The sequence below is a fragment of the Notamacropus eugenii genome, chromosome 1 (genome assembly GCF_028372415.1).
Source record: "Notamacropus eugenii isolate mMacEug1 chromosome 1, mMacEug1.pri_v2, whole genome shotgun sequence".
NCBI lineage: Eukaryota > Metazoa > Chordata > Mammalia > Diprotodontia > Macropodidae > Notamacropus > Notamacropus eugenii.
Window position 1 is genome coordinate 171,966,637 of NC_092872.1, and position 18,993 is coordinate 171,985,629.

The 18,993-nt window shown below is 39.0% G+C and overlaps 1 protein-coding gene and 1 pseudogene across 1 annotated transcript in view; one reads left to right on the forward strand and one right to left on the reverse strand.

Moving 5' to 3' along the window:
• Positions 1-659: 659 nt before the first annotated feature.
• Positions 660-18,993, reverse strand: part of MTHFS (methenyltetrahydrofolate synthetase) — a 104,904-nt gene continuing 86,570 nt past the window's right edge. The window contains exon 3 of the mRNA XM_072618916.1: positions 660-2,040. Within this exon, the coding sequence (XP_072475017.1) occupies positions 1,817-2,040 (224 nt within the window). The 3' untranslated portion in view covers positions 660-1,816. The remainder of the gene's footprint in view (positions 2,041-18,993) is intronic.
• On the forward strand, positions 12,842-12,950 carry LOC140521910 (U6atac minor spliceosomal RNA; annotated as a pseudogene).

Below are 18,993 nucleotides of genomic sequence, written 5' to 3' on the forward strand. Positions count from 1 at the left end.
GCCATCAACTAGGGAATTTATGATATATGAATGTAACAAAATACTATTATAGCATAAAAATTATGAATAGGATTAACTCATAGAAACCTGAAAAAATATATGAATTATGAAGTAAGTACAACTACAAGAACAACTAAAATGGTATTTTTAAAAATCAACTTCAAAAACTTAAGAACTAGATTAATACAATTACTCATCACTACATCAGAACACTGATGGACCATATTACCTACTGTGAGAAGGGATCAAGGGGCAGATTGCAGTAGGTCAGTCAGTCAGTAAACATTTATTAAGTGATTAATATATGCCAGTCACTGTGTTAAGTGCTGGATTTCTTCTGCTTCACTATCTTTATTCACAAGAATAAAAGAAATGGTTGTTGTTGTTTTTTAATTTCAGAGAAACTGTTATATAGATGACAAAAAAAGAAAAAGAAGAAATGGTAATTGTATCATTAAAAACATATGACAACAGAAAGAGGCTCAGATGGAGACACAGACACACAGGCAAATTTTGAAAGTAAACTGTCTGATTATATTCCTTTTTAATGTATGTTATAAGTAATAGTTTCATGGTTTCATGTAAAAAAAAAAAACTTCCATTCATACGCCAAAAAAAACCACAAACCACCCAATTAAAGCAACAATGAAAAATCCAGATTCACTCTATAGCAAAAAGTTTTAATTATAAAAAAGCATCAGTATTGAAACTTATAATTACAGTGTAGTTAACATTAATATTTATAGTCTAAATAACTCAAAATATCAAATAGTGTTGAATCACTTTTTTTTAACCAACATAGTATTTGTCCTTATAGCTCACAGGTAGTTTCCCTACCCACTCCCCCACCCTGTTACTTCTACCTTCTTCATTCTTTGTAGCCTACTTGACTTTCTTTGCAATGTGTCTGTGCTCTTTCTACATGAAGTCTCAAATCTCACCCAATTCTCTAAGCCATTATGAACAAATTATTCAAATAATGTCACTTTTAAGTTATTACCACAACCAAAGAAGATACTGTTCCCCAGGTGAAATGTCATCAGCCAACTTTCCACCTAAGGCAAATTTTATTTCCAAGTCAGAAATCCCAAATAAATGGAGCTGAGTTTATAATCACTATAACACCAAAACTTGGCATTAGAATCTAGAGATACTAATAGGCAGCTTTCCTATAATGAGGCATTTAGGGACTTATCATGGTGAATTATATTAAGCTGCAAAACCAAAGAGCAATTTTTGTTGCATCCTACGTCACTTTAACCCACCAAAGCTATGAAGTATTAAACCCAAATTTCAGGTTGGGTGAACAAAGAAAAGGATTAATAAAGTCGGGATGAGTACTATTTGCCTTCTCTAAAGTCTGAACCAGAAACAAACATCAACAAAGCAATTAATATTTATCAGATCTTCCCATGTATCTTAGGCACTGCAGCAGAGACATTACAGGACATGTGAGAATATAGCAAAAGGCTTGTTCTAAAGGAGGTTAAGTTCTCTTCATCATGCAAGGTGGACCACAGAATCTCATTCATAATTTACATTTCAAAGGGAATATAAAACCTGTCATTTTAAGACCAGGAAATTAGGAAGAAAAATCACTAAATGCAATGTTCACCTTTAACTAATGTTCTTTTATCCACATTGCTAAAGATTTTTAACTAATATTTCATACTAAATCCTTTCTAATTACACCAAAGTCAATCCAGTTCCTAATGATACAAGGATAGAGCTGCAACTGATTTTTGGAAAGGAGACAAGAAACGTGTATCATTTTACTCAGACCATTCCATAGCCCTGTCACTGGGAACCACAGAGGTCACTGGCCCTCACAGAGTACTTCATCTACTTTCATATCATTTTCTCCCACCGGCACGGCATCACAGATCTGCTCTTTGAAAGCCAAAGCAATCGTATAAGGTTTTCTTTCTTGGTGCTGCAAGCACTTCCTCAGGTAGGTGTCATAGTATCCCTTCCCCCTTCCCAGGCGGTTGCCATGTTTGTCAAATCCAAGACCTGGCATGAAGATGAGATCCAGACCCCCTATTATAAAAAAAAAAAAAAAAAAAAGAAAGAAACAAATATAAAAGAGTTAGCAAATTAAAAAATAATGGATTATTTTAATCCTACCATATTATTAAAGGAAAGATATATATATATATATATATATATATATATATATAGTTCCACTGTAATACTTGAATGTTTGCAAGTTAATTCTACATAATGCTTATCTTAAACCTAAAAGGCTGGTTCTTTGGCTTTTCTCTTTCAATTTAGACAATTAAATTTGAACGTCTATATGCTGTACGCAAAGCACTAGAGATACAAAGACAAATCCCACTAGACACAGACTGATGGGAGGTGTACAACATCTACACAGAAAAATATGTAATTATGAAAAAGCAGTATGCCACAACTGGGATTGAAGGAGGGAAGTCATGGATAATTGAGCCTAGAAAAATAAAACAGAAACAAATAAGGAGGGAGGGGATTCCATGGACAAGGGACAGCCCATGAGAATGGAGGAGTAGGGGGTAGATTACTGGGTTTGGGGCCCATAGTCAGAACACAGACAGCTCAAAAGGAATAACATAAAATAAAGTTAGAATGATGAGCTGGACTGGGATTGGAGAAGGTCTTAAATTCCAGACAGAATGGTTTGCATTTTCTCCTAAGAGACAGAAGAGCACTGAAGGTGTCTGAACAGAGGAGTCACATGGTTAGATGTATGTCTGAGAAAAAGATTGTTTCGGCCGCTCTGTGAAGGATGGATTAGAAAGAGGAGAAACAAGAAATGGGGAGACTATTACACTAGTCCAGGCAAGCAGCAATGAGAGCCTCAGTTAAGGAAGTAGTCACCTTGTTAGGGGTGGATACAATGGATACAACGGATACAAAAGATGGTGTAGGTATAACCAACAAATATAGGCAATTGATTGGATGTGGAGCAAGGGAGACAGAAGAGTCAATCAAGGTAGGGATAAACCAGGGTGACCTGGGGAATAGTGGTACCATCAAGAGAAATAAGAAAGATTGAAAGGAAAGACAGAGCATGCACATCTCACACGAAACATCTACAACTCGTTATCTCCAGAGCCAAAATACCTGGGTTCAAATCCCACCTCTGACAATTACTACCTGCATGATCTTAGTCATACAACTTCACGTTCACAACTGTAAAATGGGGGAGCAGACCACATGCCATGTGAGGTCCCTTTAAATTCTTGCTCTGTTATCTTGTGATCTTTCCCTGTAAATCTATCTCTCTTCGTAACTTTTTCAGTTACTGCTGAAGGCACCACCACCTTCCAATTATACAGGCTGAAAACTTTGGTATTATCATTGACTCATCATCCTCCCGGATTCCTACGCTGAAACTGAGAAGGAACAAGCAGACTGGTGCGGGGAGAATCAAGAGATAAAAATGGTACAGATACTAAAGTGGGTGAAAATCTCCAAGAAAAGGGAAGTGTTCCACAGTGTCAAAGAGGTGGTAAGATCATAGAGGATAAAGACTGAGAAAAGGTCATCAAATTTAGTGAATAAAAAGACAACTGGCAAGCTTTGAGAGACCAGCTTCAACTGAACAATTAGATCAAAAATTAGATTGCAAGGAGTTGAGAAGTGAGCAGGTAGGCAGTAAGGCAATGGAGGCAGAAAGGGTTTTCAAGGAAAGGAAGGAGAAATAGATGATATTGAGAGGATGGCAGAGCTAAATGACGGTTTTTAATGGTGGGGGAGACCAGAAGATGTTTGTAGTCAGAGGGAAAGGAGCCAGTACACAGGAAGAGATGAAAAATGAGAAAGAAGATGATCTATAGGACAATATCACAGAAATGACAGAAGATTACAATTAAGGGCACAAGAGGAGTAAACTTTAGCAAAAAAGAAGGGACACATCTTCAAAGACTAGTGGAAAGGACAGAATGGATGAAAATTAGAGGGATGTTGAGATGTGGAGTAGAGAAAATGAAGAAATTCATGATGGATGGCTTCAATTTTCTCAGTAAAGCAGGAGGAAAGTTGTCTGCACTGGGTGGGAGGACAAAGAAGCTTGAGGAGAGAGGAAAAGATTTGGAGAGTCACTGGGGATGAGGGGTGGGGAAGGGAGTGACTGAGTCAATAAAGGGAAAAATAAAAAGATTGCTATGCAACAGTGATAGTCCATTTGAAAATAGGTGACATAAATCTGTATTGGACACAGTCAGAACAGTTGCATTAACTTTTCCACACTATTTCAGCAGCTTCAGTAGGGAAATAGAAAGTCAAAGGTGCCAATTGTGACTTAAGACTGAGGATTAGTAGAATGTGAATGGGTCAAAAACAAGGAGTCAAGGGATTTAAGGGTGGAGGAAAATGCAAAGATGAATTGGTTAAGTATAGGGTCAAAATAGTGAAGGAAGGGAAGCAAGGTCAGGACAGGGGATGACAGGCTGGGAGAACAGAGAGGGATGAGGGAAACGAAGAACAAAGGATAGACTTAGGAGAGAGGCAGAAAGAGAGATGGAAAGATAAGCAACTGCGATCAAAGGAATTTAAGCACTGAAGGACACAGGGTGGCATAGTTTAAGGTGAAGGGTAGGTTGAAATTGTAACTACACCTGTGGATGACTGAGGGGAAATGTAGATGTAGGTAGGTAATGGAAGGTCAAGGTTAATGCACTAGAAGGAGCAGGCATGTGAATACTGAAGTTCCCAGGAAAAAGGGCAAGATTTGAGGAGGAACACATGACTATAAACCAGGTACTGAACTCCTGAGGAAGGAGGGAGATTAGTGCAAGTCTGGGAGCAGCAGCTTCACATCTAACTCAGAACTTTCGTAGCCTGACCAGCAACCTCAATATGAGTTCAGATATCTCCCAGATATCCCCAAAATGGCATCTACTCTCAAGGATCAGATGATTTTGAATGTCCTAAAGGAAGACCAAGTTCCCCAGAACAAGATCACTGTTGTTGGGGTTGGCGCAATTGGCATATGTGCCATAAGTATCTTAACAAAGGATGTGGCTGATGAACTTGCCCTAGTTGATGTAATAGAAGACAAACTAAAGGGAGGAATGTTGGATCTCCAACATGGCAGCCTTTTCCTCAAATCACCAAAGACTATTTCTGGCAAAGACTACAGTGTGACTGCAAACTCAAAACTGGTCATTGTCACGGCTGGGGCTCATCAACGGGAGGGAGAAAGTTGTCTTAATTGGCTTGTCTGCGGCAGATCTGGCAGAAAGCATTATGAAGAATCTGAGGAGAGTGCATCCAATTTCCACCATGATTAAGGGCCTATATGGCATTCATGAGGATGTCTTCTTCAGTGTCCCATATGTGTTGGGGCAGCATGATATTTCAGATGTGGTGAAGGTAAACCTGAATCCAGAGATGGAGAGCTGTTTAAAGAAGAGAGCAGATACTCTTTGGGGAATCCAGAAGGAGCTGCAATTCTAAAACCTTTAATCAAGAGAACATGACAGTGGTTAAGGGGTTACGTATGATGGGCTTTTCAAACAGGTCAAATCCTTCCTCTGATGAGTGACTGAACACCAGAAATGTAAAACCTGTGAACGCACTCTAGTTTCTTCCTAAAGTTAGAAATGGGCAATGGTACCATGTGACTATTATTTATTAAACCCTGCTGTTGTTTGCCTATGATGCTGGATATGACTTTATAGTCTCAGTGGTTGGTGTCCAGCAGAGTCAGTGACCCACAAGTATATAAACTACCTGCTTTGTATGTAGGTGCCGCAGGTTCCCATAGGTCCAGAAGACAACACTCCTGGATACAAAACACCATACGGTAGAAATTCTTTATTGATGCATTGATTACCTTTGTGCTCCCCTCCACTAAGACATTATAGCAAGGCCCCATGTACCTTTCCAGAGGACCTGATTTTTGTCTGCCTGTATATATAATATCAATAGTTGTAAATCTCCACATTATATAAAAGGATCTGTATATGTATAACGCAACCAATTCCTCAAATGTCATACTAACCATAAATACTAAATAAACAACAAATAACCAATTAAAAAAGGGGGGGAGATCAAAGAAGTCTTATATGAACAAAAAATATAGCAGCTCTGTGATGGCAAAGAAACTAAGGAGATGCCTATCAATTAAAAAATGGCCTAACAAATTGTGGTATAAGAATATAATAGTAATACTATTGTGTTGTGAAAATTATGAAAGGGACAACTTCAAACAAACAGGAAAACTTCTATGAACTGATACAAAATAAAGTGAGCAGAACTAGGAGAATAATTACACTATAACGACAACATTGTAAAAATGAACCATTTTGAAAGACTTAAGAATCCTAAACAATGAAAAAATTACCCATGATTCCAGAGGATTAATGATGATAAATGCTACTCAGCACCTCCTCACAGAGAAATGACAAGACTAAACATTCAGAATGAGACACACATTTTTAGACATGATCAATATGGCTTGACTATGCATATTTGTTACAAGGTTTTATTCTTAGTGAAGAAGAGGGAGGGAGAGAAAATGAAAACTTACTAATTGGGGCAGGAAGGGAGATGGGAAAGAGGAAGAATAACTTGGGTTGGCCAAGTGTGAGCCTCAATCTTTTTTTTTTCTGAATTACAAACACCTTCCTGATTAAATAGTACATATACACACACACACACACACACACACACACACACACACACGCACACTTATCACAACAGCTTCTAAAGAACATTTGTCTAAGTTATGATCCTCAGAGTTTTCAAACTATTTACAGCTGTCAACATACCTGGCAAATACCTAGTGTCAGCTTCCCTTCCCCAAATATAATTTTGGTACCTTAAACAGATTCAATTTGCTTCCTCTGGATACTATCCTTATGCCCTATTCATTCACTCCAAATTTTAAGGATTATAGTTCTAAAGTCAAAATGTACCTGAGAAGCTATCTACTACAATTCCACACCCATGTATTCTCCATTTTGCAGATAAGAAAAATGAGATCGAGGAAAGTTAAGTGATTTGCCCAAGGTCAAAAAAGCAGTAAGTGTCAAAGGCAAAATATGAACCTGGATCATAAATTTAGACAACTATATGATTAGAACCCAGGACCCCTGATTCTAAATCCAGTGTTCTTTCCACTAAAACATGCTGCTCTTTGATAACTTAGCATGTTACTGGTCTATTCTACTGCTCATGGAGCTTTCTCTAGGGAGGAGTGGGTGCTATCACTGCTGCTATTACAACCACTAATAATAACTCTCATTTAAAAATATAGCTCCTTTACATACATAGTCAATAAGAATAAAAGGTTTTTTTCCATTCATTACAACCACCACCCAACTATAATTTCAGACTTTTCTGAAGATAATGAGGTCAGTCAAGGTGTAGCATTCAAAATATTTCTTCTAAGAAAAAGGTCCCCTTATAAACAAAACATCTCTTTTAGACAAAGGATTCTGTACCACACCAAAAGACTTCATTTCTATAAACATGTCCATAGAACTCCATTCCATTAAAGCCCTCCAATAAAGCCCCCAGACCTGTATCAGGAAGAGGATAATTATCTTCTTCAAGGAAGGCAGCCTGATGGGGGAGACAATCTCAGAGGGAATGTCACTAGAAGCTTGTGGGCCTGGGACAGGACTCCTGAAGAAAACTGGATTTAAGCTGAGTCTTGAAGAAAGCTAGAGAAACTAAGAAATGGAAGTGAGACGGAAGAACATCCCAAAGAATGGGAGACAGCTCTTCCAAAGGCACAGAGATGGAAGATAGATGGAGATGTCTGAGGACTAGGAAGATGAAGGCATGGAGGGGGAATAGGTGTAACAAGTCTAGAAATACAGAAAGACTAGGCTGGACAGAGCTTTCAATGCCAAGTCTTCCTAGGCCCAGCACTGTAAGCACAGTGTCAAGCACAAAGTAGATATTTAAGAGATGTCAAATGATTACTGACTAAGTAAAGTAACAGGGAAATTGGAAAGAAGGAAGAGTCTGGAGAAAAGAAAATCAGTTGTTTGGGCATGCTGAGTTTGAGTAGCCTACAGAATGTGTAGGTTGCGATGCTGGTGAGGTATGACTATTCATTGGGAGAAAGATTAGGGCTGGATCTAAGATGTGAGAATCATCTGCATAGGAACCACTGAACCCACAGGAACGAGCAAAATCCAAGTGGGAGAGGAGAGAGAAGAGAAACAAAGGCCAATGACAGAGACTCGAGGCACCACCCAATGATGCTGGATGTGACCTGGAGAAAGGCCAGCAAAGGCTGCTCCTCCCTGTGCTTACTGTCCTTCTTCTCTTTCTCATCCCTTTGCCTCACCTGTTCCTGTTCCCCACACAGCTCAGCTATGGTATCTGTAAGGGTTAGCTTTTATAGCTCTTGCCAGTCAATGAAAGTGCCCCCTTCCTTCTATCCAATGAACCGATCAATTATATCACATCATGTGTAATCTTTGTGTCTTTGCTATTTCTCAACTATTTTCCTCACTTCCTGCAGCTTGGTTTACGTTGGGTTTGTGGCAGTTCTGATACTACTGGATAAACGATGTTTTTCTATCTGCATCCCTTCACGTGTACCAACTACAATGGTTATCAAGTACTGAAACAGTGCTACTTATAACACTGGAAAGAGCTTACTCACCCAGGAGAAGCTATATCACATGAACATAAAAGGATGATTTATTTACTTTTTTGCCCTATGAAAGCTCCACAGAGGAGACTGAATTTGGCAAAAATGAATGAAGTAATAATAATTTGTATGAGTAGGTATTTTTTTTACTTATTTAGAAAATTATTGTGAAATTATAAAGTATTTCACATAGAGGACAATTAATGGGCCAAGCACAGACTAGTTAGACCAAGAAAGCACAAGGGAACGTAGTATTTATATAAACTTATTTGGTCTTCAGTGAAAATAATTTGATATGCCAACAGCGTAATCTTTTGCTGAAACTAGTGGGGGAGAGCACAGGAGGGAGAAACAAAGCCCAGCAGAGAGAAAGGCAAGGCTGGAAACTAAAGAAAGGAAGATAATGGTCAGAGTGGAAAGTAATTTTCTTAATGGAACTGTACTGTTCTGTAACTGATAATAATACTGATCACCCTCAAAGAAGTCACTTTGTTTTGCAAAAGGTTCAGCCATGGGCCATGATTTGCAATTCTAGATATCTAAAACACACACGTGAAATCTGAGTTTCTTACCTGAATCATATCTGGATCAGCACAATGGTGCAGTTGAAAGAAACCAAGAGTTGGAGTGGAAGGGGAGAGGCTTGAACTCAAGCTCTGGTTTGCCATTTACCAGCTCTAGTTAGCCATTCAGGGCATGCCACTGAACTTCTAAGTCCTTGTGTCTTTAGTGTAAAATGAGGTCCTCTCACTGGGGGCTGTTAGAAAAGAGCTATGCAGTTCTGAGCTGTTATTACTAGGATCATGATTTAAATTCGTTTCTGTACTTAGATGGTGATTCTTTCATATCAGGATCATCCCAAGATAACTGTGGTACAAGAGAAAGCAGTAGTCTTGAAGTCAGAAGACTAGGGCTGAATCCTAGCTCTAGTCCTTGTCATTTAGCACCTCTGTTTCAGTTTCCTAGCCTAAAAAAATAAGCATAATAGAGTTTGTACTACCTGCCTCACAGGGTTGTTACAGGGAAAGTGTCCAGTACAATGTAAACCTCCTGGGAACAAGGGATGTCTTTGTCCCAATACGTGCACTGAATTGAACTTAAAACACTTGGCAAACCTTAAGAATTCTAGGTAATTGTAGGGTGGCGTTATTATTACGACCCCAGTAAGAGGTAGCCTACTGAAATGGCTTCTCACTCAGTGACAAGCCCAAATGGATCAACCCAAAAGCATTTATTAAGTGCCTACTCTGCACTCCGCACTGAGGATACAGAAACAATAAATGAAACAAGCCTTATTCGTAAGGCGCTCGTGTTCTAACAGGAGAGTTAACAACAACATATATGAACATATACAGAACAACTGTGAAGAGGATAAATACAAATAAAGATAATGTAGCTACGTATAAGACGGCTGAAGGGAAACCCTAACCATTGGGAGAATCAGGAAAGGCTTAGCGTAGAAGGGGCTACTTGAGCTGCATCTTGATTAACTCTTATGTGACGATTATTCAACATTACAACCATTTGGAAAAGCTCATCAACTGTTTTGTTTGTTCATCTCAAACACATATTAAATTTAACCCAGTAGAACTGGTATTGCCTTGCTTGTCTACCTTCCTTCTGCTAGCTCTTTGGACAGGCTCCTATTATTATGACCACAGTAAGAGTTAGGGCTTATTTTCCTATTTTCTGTCCACAGAAGGATTTCAGTGCTGGACTTGGAAGAACTGAGGAGGTGGAAGGGAGAAGCTAATTTCTTCAGATCAGTAGAAAGCTGTCTGATTCATGTCTCAGTCTGCCTGGACCAAGGAAAGGATTCAAAACAAAAGGGAAAGGCTAGCAAGTCTAAACACAGTCACTGTTCAGATGACCATTGTTTTGTCTCCTGGTTGTTCTCTGAAAATGAAACAATATCAAAAAGGTATTCTGTCACCAAATGAGTCTCATCAATATGTCCACCACTTCATCAAGAGATTATCACCTAAACAGAGTGGGGAAGGATACTGAAAACACACACAGGGAATCTGGGTTCCTTACCTGAATCACTTCTGGGTTCGTATGATGGTGCTGATAACCTATTTCCAATAATGGAGACTACTCGGGTAAAATTCAAGTTTGAAGAAAGGACAGGAAATTAGAATGAAAAACAAGGTTTCAAGATGGTTCATAAATGTATTATTATGCAGTTGGTTTTTCCCAATTCCCTTTCATTTTTGGGAGAGGAAAGAGAGAAAAAGGTGAGAAGGAAAGATCAGAAAGGAAATACCAGGGGTGTGAAAGCTTGCAAGCCTCAGGATGGAAAAAAAGGATTAGTACCCACTCTTCAGTTTTATGTTACTTTCACTACACCCAACAACTTGTGGCCTATCACATTAGTTCTCAGACCCTTTTCAAGGCTAAAAATGATCCATTTTCCTAGTCTTTTGATGTTATCACAAGGGAAGAGGAAGAATAAAGGTACTGAGGTACACAGCTGAAATGTTTCGCACTCAAACTGTTAGAGACTATCAGTTTGGCTGAATTTCTATAGGGGCTGATTAATTCCCCCTCCCTTACTGGGGAACCATGGGGAGATATTTCCTGATTTTTCTAGCTTTTCTCTTGTAAGTTGGGGAAGGGAGGGAGTTTGAGGATAAGCAGGTGGTTGGTAAGAGTAAGCATATTTTCTATTTCCTTCTGCTGCATCCCATGTATTCAACAGAAAGACCTCTAGTTGATCTGGTGGGGTACTCCCCCTTCCAGGGAGATCAAAAAAGACCTCTGTGATCTTCAAGGTACTTTTCCACTAATCAAGCCATAATGTCCTTAAATATCCACTTGGGTCTAATTCTGGTTTCAATCTCTAACTATTGGTACCACAGTAAGCAAGTGGAATATAACTGGAAATTAACTTGTTCCATCTCATGGCCAAACTAATGCTTGGTCAGCAAGCTGCCAACAGGGTTTTTCAGTAGATTTTCCCAAAGGTACTACCCTGTTCAATCAATGGAGCATATCAAATGCTTCTATCTTACTTTTAAAGGCTTTCCTTATAAAAGTAAAAATAATGGTCAACAGGATTAAAAAAGAACTTTTATCCTAAAATTTCAAGAGTATCCTATTTGGAATATGCCATTCCTCACTTTTGAGACTACAGCGATTTTGGTCCTGACCTTGTTTAAAAGTTCATTTCTACTGTCTTTAACCATAGAACAAATATCAGTAATTAATCCATAGGTTATTTTCTTACTTAACTATTCTATGATATATTGGATAGAAGGAAGACTTGTATAGAGTTCCACCTGAGACACGTAGGCAGTATACCCTGGGAAAGTCATTTAACCTCTCAGTGTGCCAGGCAGGCAGTGACTGATCAGCACTAGTAGAGACTATTTCTTCATCAGAAGCTTCCTAACACTGATAAAATCATGAGTCCATATGATTTAATTTTATGAAGACATAAGCTTTGGCTCAAAATGTCTTTTAGAAATGTTCACTGAGACGTGGGCAAGTATAAAAGGATAAATAGAGAGGTAGATAAAAATATGCATATAAAATAAATATATGCATATTTTTATTCAAATGCATATAGTAACACAGTACCATTTTCTTAGAATGATGTATAAGGACGGTGTTCTTTTTAAGGTGGAGGTTGTAGGCAAGGTAAGAGAACATCATGGTCCAAGAGGAAGGGCCCACAGAGTGAGAAAGTTAATTGTCCTAATAACAATGTGCACAAATGTAAACCCACATGCCCACAAGAGAAGTCTGGGCAATGTACTCATAAAATATAGAACTCACAGCTGGTCACACTGGTTGCATAAATTACTACATCTTGATACACAGGTAGCTACCCTGATCTGGATTTGTTAACCTTGATCTTTTCTACTCAGTCTGCTCCATGCCCCATCATAATCTCCTCTCCTTACTAGTAAGGTTCAGTCTCCTTAGTATCTCATCCTATCCAGCAGCATCCTTCCAGTACCTATGTATGTTATGGATCCCAGAGAGGGAATTGGGATCTGGCTCTTCAGATTATCCCTGATATTACTGTGTTATCAATCCCTGAATCAGAGCTCCCTCTTAGAGAGTAACTCTTAGAGAGTTACTCTTAGAGTAACTCTTAGGTAACTCTTAGAGAGGGACTTTCAGTTGGCTATTATAGTGCTTCCTACTTGCTTCAACCACATTACCCAAGGTTTAGCCCTGAAAGAAGAATTTCTAGCATTAAGGAAACACATACTATACACTAAACACAGTTAAGTATTGTATGAAAGGAGAGAACACCAGGATTTTCCTTAATAAGGATGAAAGGGGTCCTAGAGTCTTTATAACACCTATGATTTTCTGTGGCATCCAAACATGGTTTTGGAAAGCTGGCTCAGTGCAGTAGATGGAAAGCCAGTCTCAAAGTCAATAAAACCTTATTTCAAGTCTGTAATTCATACTGACTGTGACTTTGTCATACGTCATTTAATCGTGCAACTCTTGACAACCCCTAAGTTGCAGAGAATTGTGGGGCTTGACACTGATTCCTCACCCTGGATTTCCCTAAGTCAGTGAAATTGTAGGTTCAGTTACAAAAGAAAACAGCCCCTGCCTTCAAAGAACTTACATTCTAAGGGGAAAAGAGGGAGAAGAGGAAGAGGAAACATGATATGCATGTTTATGCAAGTATACACAAGACTCATAAAATGCAGGCACAAGGCAACTTTGAATGAGAAAGCAGTAACAGATGAGGGTGCTGGTAGGGAATTAAAGCAGAGTCACAGGCCAAATGTGATTCCCTGTGTGCGTGACGCTTTTAAGCGAGCACATGGGGCCAAGTGCAATCTCCTTTCTGCCTACAAGTTTGTAATGATGTCTTCTATGCTATTTATTTAACGTCATCATTAGTAATACACTGGAGTCTACTTATAGCCCGCAGAGGCTTTAGGACACCTACAAAGTAGAGTCTTCAAAGATGATGGGGTTCCATGACTTGTAGTCGTATAGCATCATCAATCAATGTAGCTTGTTTTGTTTTTTTTTATGGATTCTGGTGGCAGGGAGCAGTTTTTAAATGCAGGACAAGACTAAGAAAGATCTGGCAGTTTATTCTGAATGAAATATGGAGTACAAGAATGACATTAACATGGAATGGGGTAGGAAAGTAGTTTGGAACAGAATGTGGACCAATAGCAGAGGGAACTCACTTAGCTCACTGTAATGGTAATTTAAATGGGAAGATCTTTCCCATTCATTAATAGGCCAATGTGACCTGCCTGGGTCACATGGAATTCTGAGTCACATGGAGCCTGTAGTGGGAGGAGCTTGCTGAAGGGATGAAATCGGAAAGGATGGAGTAGGAGAACAACTGGGAGGAAGCTGGTGAGAGCAGTTAACATGGAGGGAGGAGAGGATACAGGCAAGCAGACAACTAGTCTCATGAGTGTTTCTTTGTCTGTAGGAAGACCCCAGGAGGGAGGGGAATGCTTGGGAATGGCTTTGTCCCCTGCAGCACTAATGTGTATTAACTTCTTGGTTACTATGATGGATTGGCTTTCTGGTGTCTGAATAAGTGTTTTTCTTCTGCATTCTACGTGGAGAATCAGTTATACTTTGTGATTCAGAACTACACCTGCATATTCTTAGGTGCTGTGAATATTACCTTGGCCGTACACTCAAAGGGACAAGTGGGTATGGGCAGGAAAAAGAGAAAGAGGGGGAGGGACTAGATTAGTTGTCTCTGGTTGTAAGGCAGAGTTTTGGGCCTAGGCCCAAATCACCATTTATAATCACCAGAGCAATGCTTCCAATGTTTTGCCTTGTACAACCACAGGGACCAGTTTCAACAGTTAGGAGGTGCTGAGTACCCCTCACTATTACCTTAAATAACTTTCCTGTGCTCTATTCCAGAAGTACAATCATTGGGTGCTGCCTCCTGGCTAGTAATAAGTGTTTCCTGTATTCATGTACAGGCTTGCAAAGATAACCTGTGATAATGCAGAAGACATGGTTACCTTGGTTCATACTGTGCTGTTTACTGTCATTCAATTATTAAGAGTTCTGCAGAATAAAGTCCAAATGGGTACACAATCTACGTATAAAGACTGATACCATAAACAAAATAGGAGAACAAGGAATAGTTTGTCAGATTTGTGGAGAATGGAGGAATTTATGAAGAAACAAGAGATAGAGAACATTATGAAATGCAAAATGGATAACATTGATTATATTAAATAGAAAAGTTTTGCACAAACAAAGCCAGTGCAAGCAAGATTAGGAGGGAAGCAGAAAACTGGGAAAGAATTTTCCAATTAGTGCCTGTGATAAAGGCCTCGTTTCTAAAATATATAGAGAACTGAATCAAATGTTCAAGAATACAAGTCATTCTCCAACTGATAAATGGTCTAAGGATAGGAACAGGCAGTTTTCAGAGGAAGAAATTAAAGCTATCTATAGTCATATGAAAAAGTACTCTAAATCACTATTGATTAGAGAGATGCAAATCAAAACAACTCTGAGGTACCATAGCACACCTATCAGATTGCCTAACATGACAAAACAGAAAAATGATAAATGTTGGAGAAGATGTGGGAGAGTTGAAACACTAATTCATTATTGGTGGAGTTATGAGCTGATCCAGTTATTCTGGAGAGCAATTTGGAACTATGCCCAAAAGGCTATAAAAATGTGCATACCCATCGACCCAGCAATACCGTTTCTAGGGCTGTATCCCAAAGAGATCATAAAAATGGGAAAAGATCCCATGCATACAAAAATATTTTTAGCAGCTCTTTTTCGTGGTGGCCAAGAACTGGAAATCAAGGGGATGTCCATCAACTGGGGAATGGCTGAACAAGTTGTGGTATATGAATGTAAAGGAATACTCTTGTGCTATAGAAATGACAAACAAGCAGACTTCAGAAAACCTGGGAAGATTTACGTGATCTGATGATGAATGAAGTGAACAGAACCAGGAAAACATTGTATACGATAACAGCCATAGTAGGCGATGACTGACTTTGACAGACTTAGCCCTTCTCAGCAATGCAAAGACCTAAAACATCTCCAAAGGACTCATGAGGCAAAATGCCCCCCACATCCAGAGAAAGAACTATGGAACTCAAATGCAGAGTGAAGCAGACTATTGTGTTATGTTTTGTTTTCCTCATGATTTCTCCCATTCATTTTAATTCTTCTATGCAACATTACTAATGTGAAAATGTGTTTAACAGGAATGTATGTGTACAGTCCACATAAGATTGCATATCATCTTGGGGAAGAAGGGTGGGAGGGAGGGGGAGAAAATTTGGAAGTTACGGAAGTGACTGTTGAAAACTTGTAAACAAATAAATTAAATTTGGGGGGAAAAATCGTTCTGAGAATGTCATGCCTCATGTCAAGACTCTTGAGTTGTTCTCTATTGCCTCTAAGGCAAAATACAAACTCCTCAGCTCAGTAGTTTAAGCCCTTCAGGCTTAAAGACAGGCTCCAGCCTATCTTTCCAGACTTACTTCTCTTTCCTCCCTTTCAAAAATTGGCCAACTTAACTGTTGCCTGACCTTGACATTCATTATATCCTGCATTACAACCTACCCATTTTTACTTCAAGTCCCTTCTACTCCTTCCACCAAAGGCTAAGTGAGAGCTTTCTCATTGGGCTATACCTCTTGCACCTTTATTTTTCAGCTACTTCACACATAGGACAGGTCTTTTAAGTACAAGAACCATTTTACTACAGTATAAGGATTTTCATGGCCCAAGCTATATCACAGACAAGTTCTAGATATGTAGTATAAATAAAGAGCCCAGCTTTGCCCAGTTGTATCTTACCTAATTAGGGGTGGAGGAAGGAAGGAAGGAAGGAAGGAAGGAGGGAGGGAAGGAAGGAAGGAGGGAAGGAAGGAAGGAAGGAGGGAAGGAAGGAAGGAAGGAGGGAAGGAAGGAGGGAAGGAAGGAGGGAAGGAGGGAAGGAGGGAAGGAGGGAAGGAGGGAAGGAGGGAAGGAGGGAAGGAGGGAAGGAGGGAAGGAGGGAAGGAGGGAAGGAGGGAAGGAAGGAAGGAAGGAAGGAGGGAAGGAGGGAAGGAGGGAAGGAGGGAAGGAGGGAAGGAGGGAAGGAGGGAAGGAGGGAAGGAGGGAAGGAAGGAAGGAAGGAAGGAAGGAAGGAAGGAAGGAAGGAAGGAAGGAAGGAAGGAAGAGAGGGAGGAAAAAGGGGCATTTATAAAGCTCTTATGTGTTGAACACTGAGTAACCCCTGAGGATATAAATACAAAAGCAAAGATAGCTCTCGACCTCAAGGAGTGTATAGTCTTTCTGGTTTGCACAAGCATAAAACTAAAGCACAGAAGTAAGAAAGACTGTGATATGTTTAGGAGAAGATGAGACCAGACTTGGTTGGATCAGAGGAGGTATAATGGAATCAATGATTGCTTTAAGATCTGCAAAGCACTTTCTTCACAAGAATCCTGTGAGGACAAGTATCATTTTTCATTTTTCCCATTGTTGTAGATGAAGAAACTGAAGCTCAGAAAAGAAACAACTTCTCAGTTTCACAACACTAATAAGTGGAAGAAACAGGGCTAAAACCCAGATTTTCTGGCTTCAAGACCAGGAAGTTCCTCTGAAACCTGAGCCATAAAAAGTCAACAGAAAAATGTTGCTAGTGCTACTTTAGAAGCAAAGATAAGCGCAAAAAGATTTCTGAGCCAAAAAAATCATCATCAAAACAGGTTATTTCACCAAGGGGTCTCTCAAGCAAACATCTTTTAGAAACTGACACTGCTGTACCATGAACATAAAGAACCGGTTTTTGTGACTAGTGGAAGAAATGCTATGCCAAAAAACAACAGGATATCATAGCTTCCTTCTAAAGCAAAGCTGGTTAGTGCATTTCTGTTTGAAACATTCTCGTAAATTTTTGCTTTGTCATTTGTCCCATTTTCCTCCCAGAAGAATTCACTCAGCAGGCAGTTGTCTGGCTCTAGGAATGGACTATTCTCACAAGGAAAGAGTCATCCGTGAAATCTGCCAGTTCAGTTTGTGAAAACCTATATTCCTTTTCCAAATCACAAAAATGATGAAAGAAACAGACAACAATGTTGTGGTCTACTCAAACTTAGGACTTAAGATCATGGAAATCATTTAGTCCAACCTCATCTCTGCCCTACCCCTCCCATTTAATAGATGAAGAAACCAAAGCCCCCAAAAGTGAAGGAATTAGCCCCAAGTTGCACACAACAAATATTTGAACGAAGATCTTCTCACTTCAAATCCAAATGTTTTGCTAGATTCTGCACCTACTTCTTAAATATATGTTCCAGTTCAAAATGTTAACTGTCAGTGGAATGGAAAACAGCACCTAGCATTACACTGTGCACAAACAATGATGCACAAATTAACTAGGACTAATTAAAGTAATTAAATGTACTGACAAAATGCACTTTACAATTTATTATGTCTTTTTAAATTTTTATAATGTGATGTTATTTTGTTATAATGTGTTTCGCATGATTTATGATTGTGCTTACAAGATTTTGACACATACTTTTAAATTCATCATAATTAAACTGCACTTTTATCACATTGGATATTAAGCATAATTTTGACAGTCAATTTTTCTAGGTCTAGTCTTGATTTCAATAGGGTTTAAATAACATGAGTTCCCAGGCCACTGAAGCATGTTTGTCTCCATTTCTTGGGTATATTTTTTGAATTTTCATGGCATTTGGCGCAGTACCTGGCACACAGGAAGTTCTATGTAATGTTACCTATTATTATTATTGTAGTGCAAGCCCGTGACACTATTTCTACCTCCATTTAACCAAATTTGCATCTCAGTATGTAAGTATATTTATCAGACTTCATTATTCCCTCATTAGGGACAAGACTTCCAAGCCTGCTAAAAGGAGAAAAAACAAAAAACATTTTTAGGGGTTACAGTCAAGTCTTACAGGCTCCCCTGAACTCCTTACAATGGTTGTAATAGAGCTTTGAATGAAAAAGTGAGTTTCATTAAGTAAAAATTACTCTTTTCCAGTCTTTAGTATTCCAGTCTTTGTATTGTCTTGCCCACAAGGATTCTTTCTTCATAACAATAGGTTGCAGCTGTTTTGTTGTGTGTTTTTTGTTTTATTTTACTGGTCTTCTCACTGTTCTCCCAAATTTAAGATGCTTATACCACACAGTAGAGGAATCAATAACAGGCAGTCCAGCTGCTAAGCCTTTCTGAAGTCTTACTTGTTTTCTCAAGCTAAATTGGGCTTTTTTGCAGCGCTATTTTGTCATATACAGTTTTTTACACTGACTTTCATTTTCCATTGTGTTTACGCAGAATTTAGCCTAATTTATTATGAGCTTAAAAAATGCTTGAAATGCCTGACTTCCCCAAACCAATAATAACCTCTGCAGTATCTCTAATATTCACTTAGGTA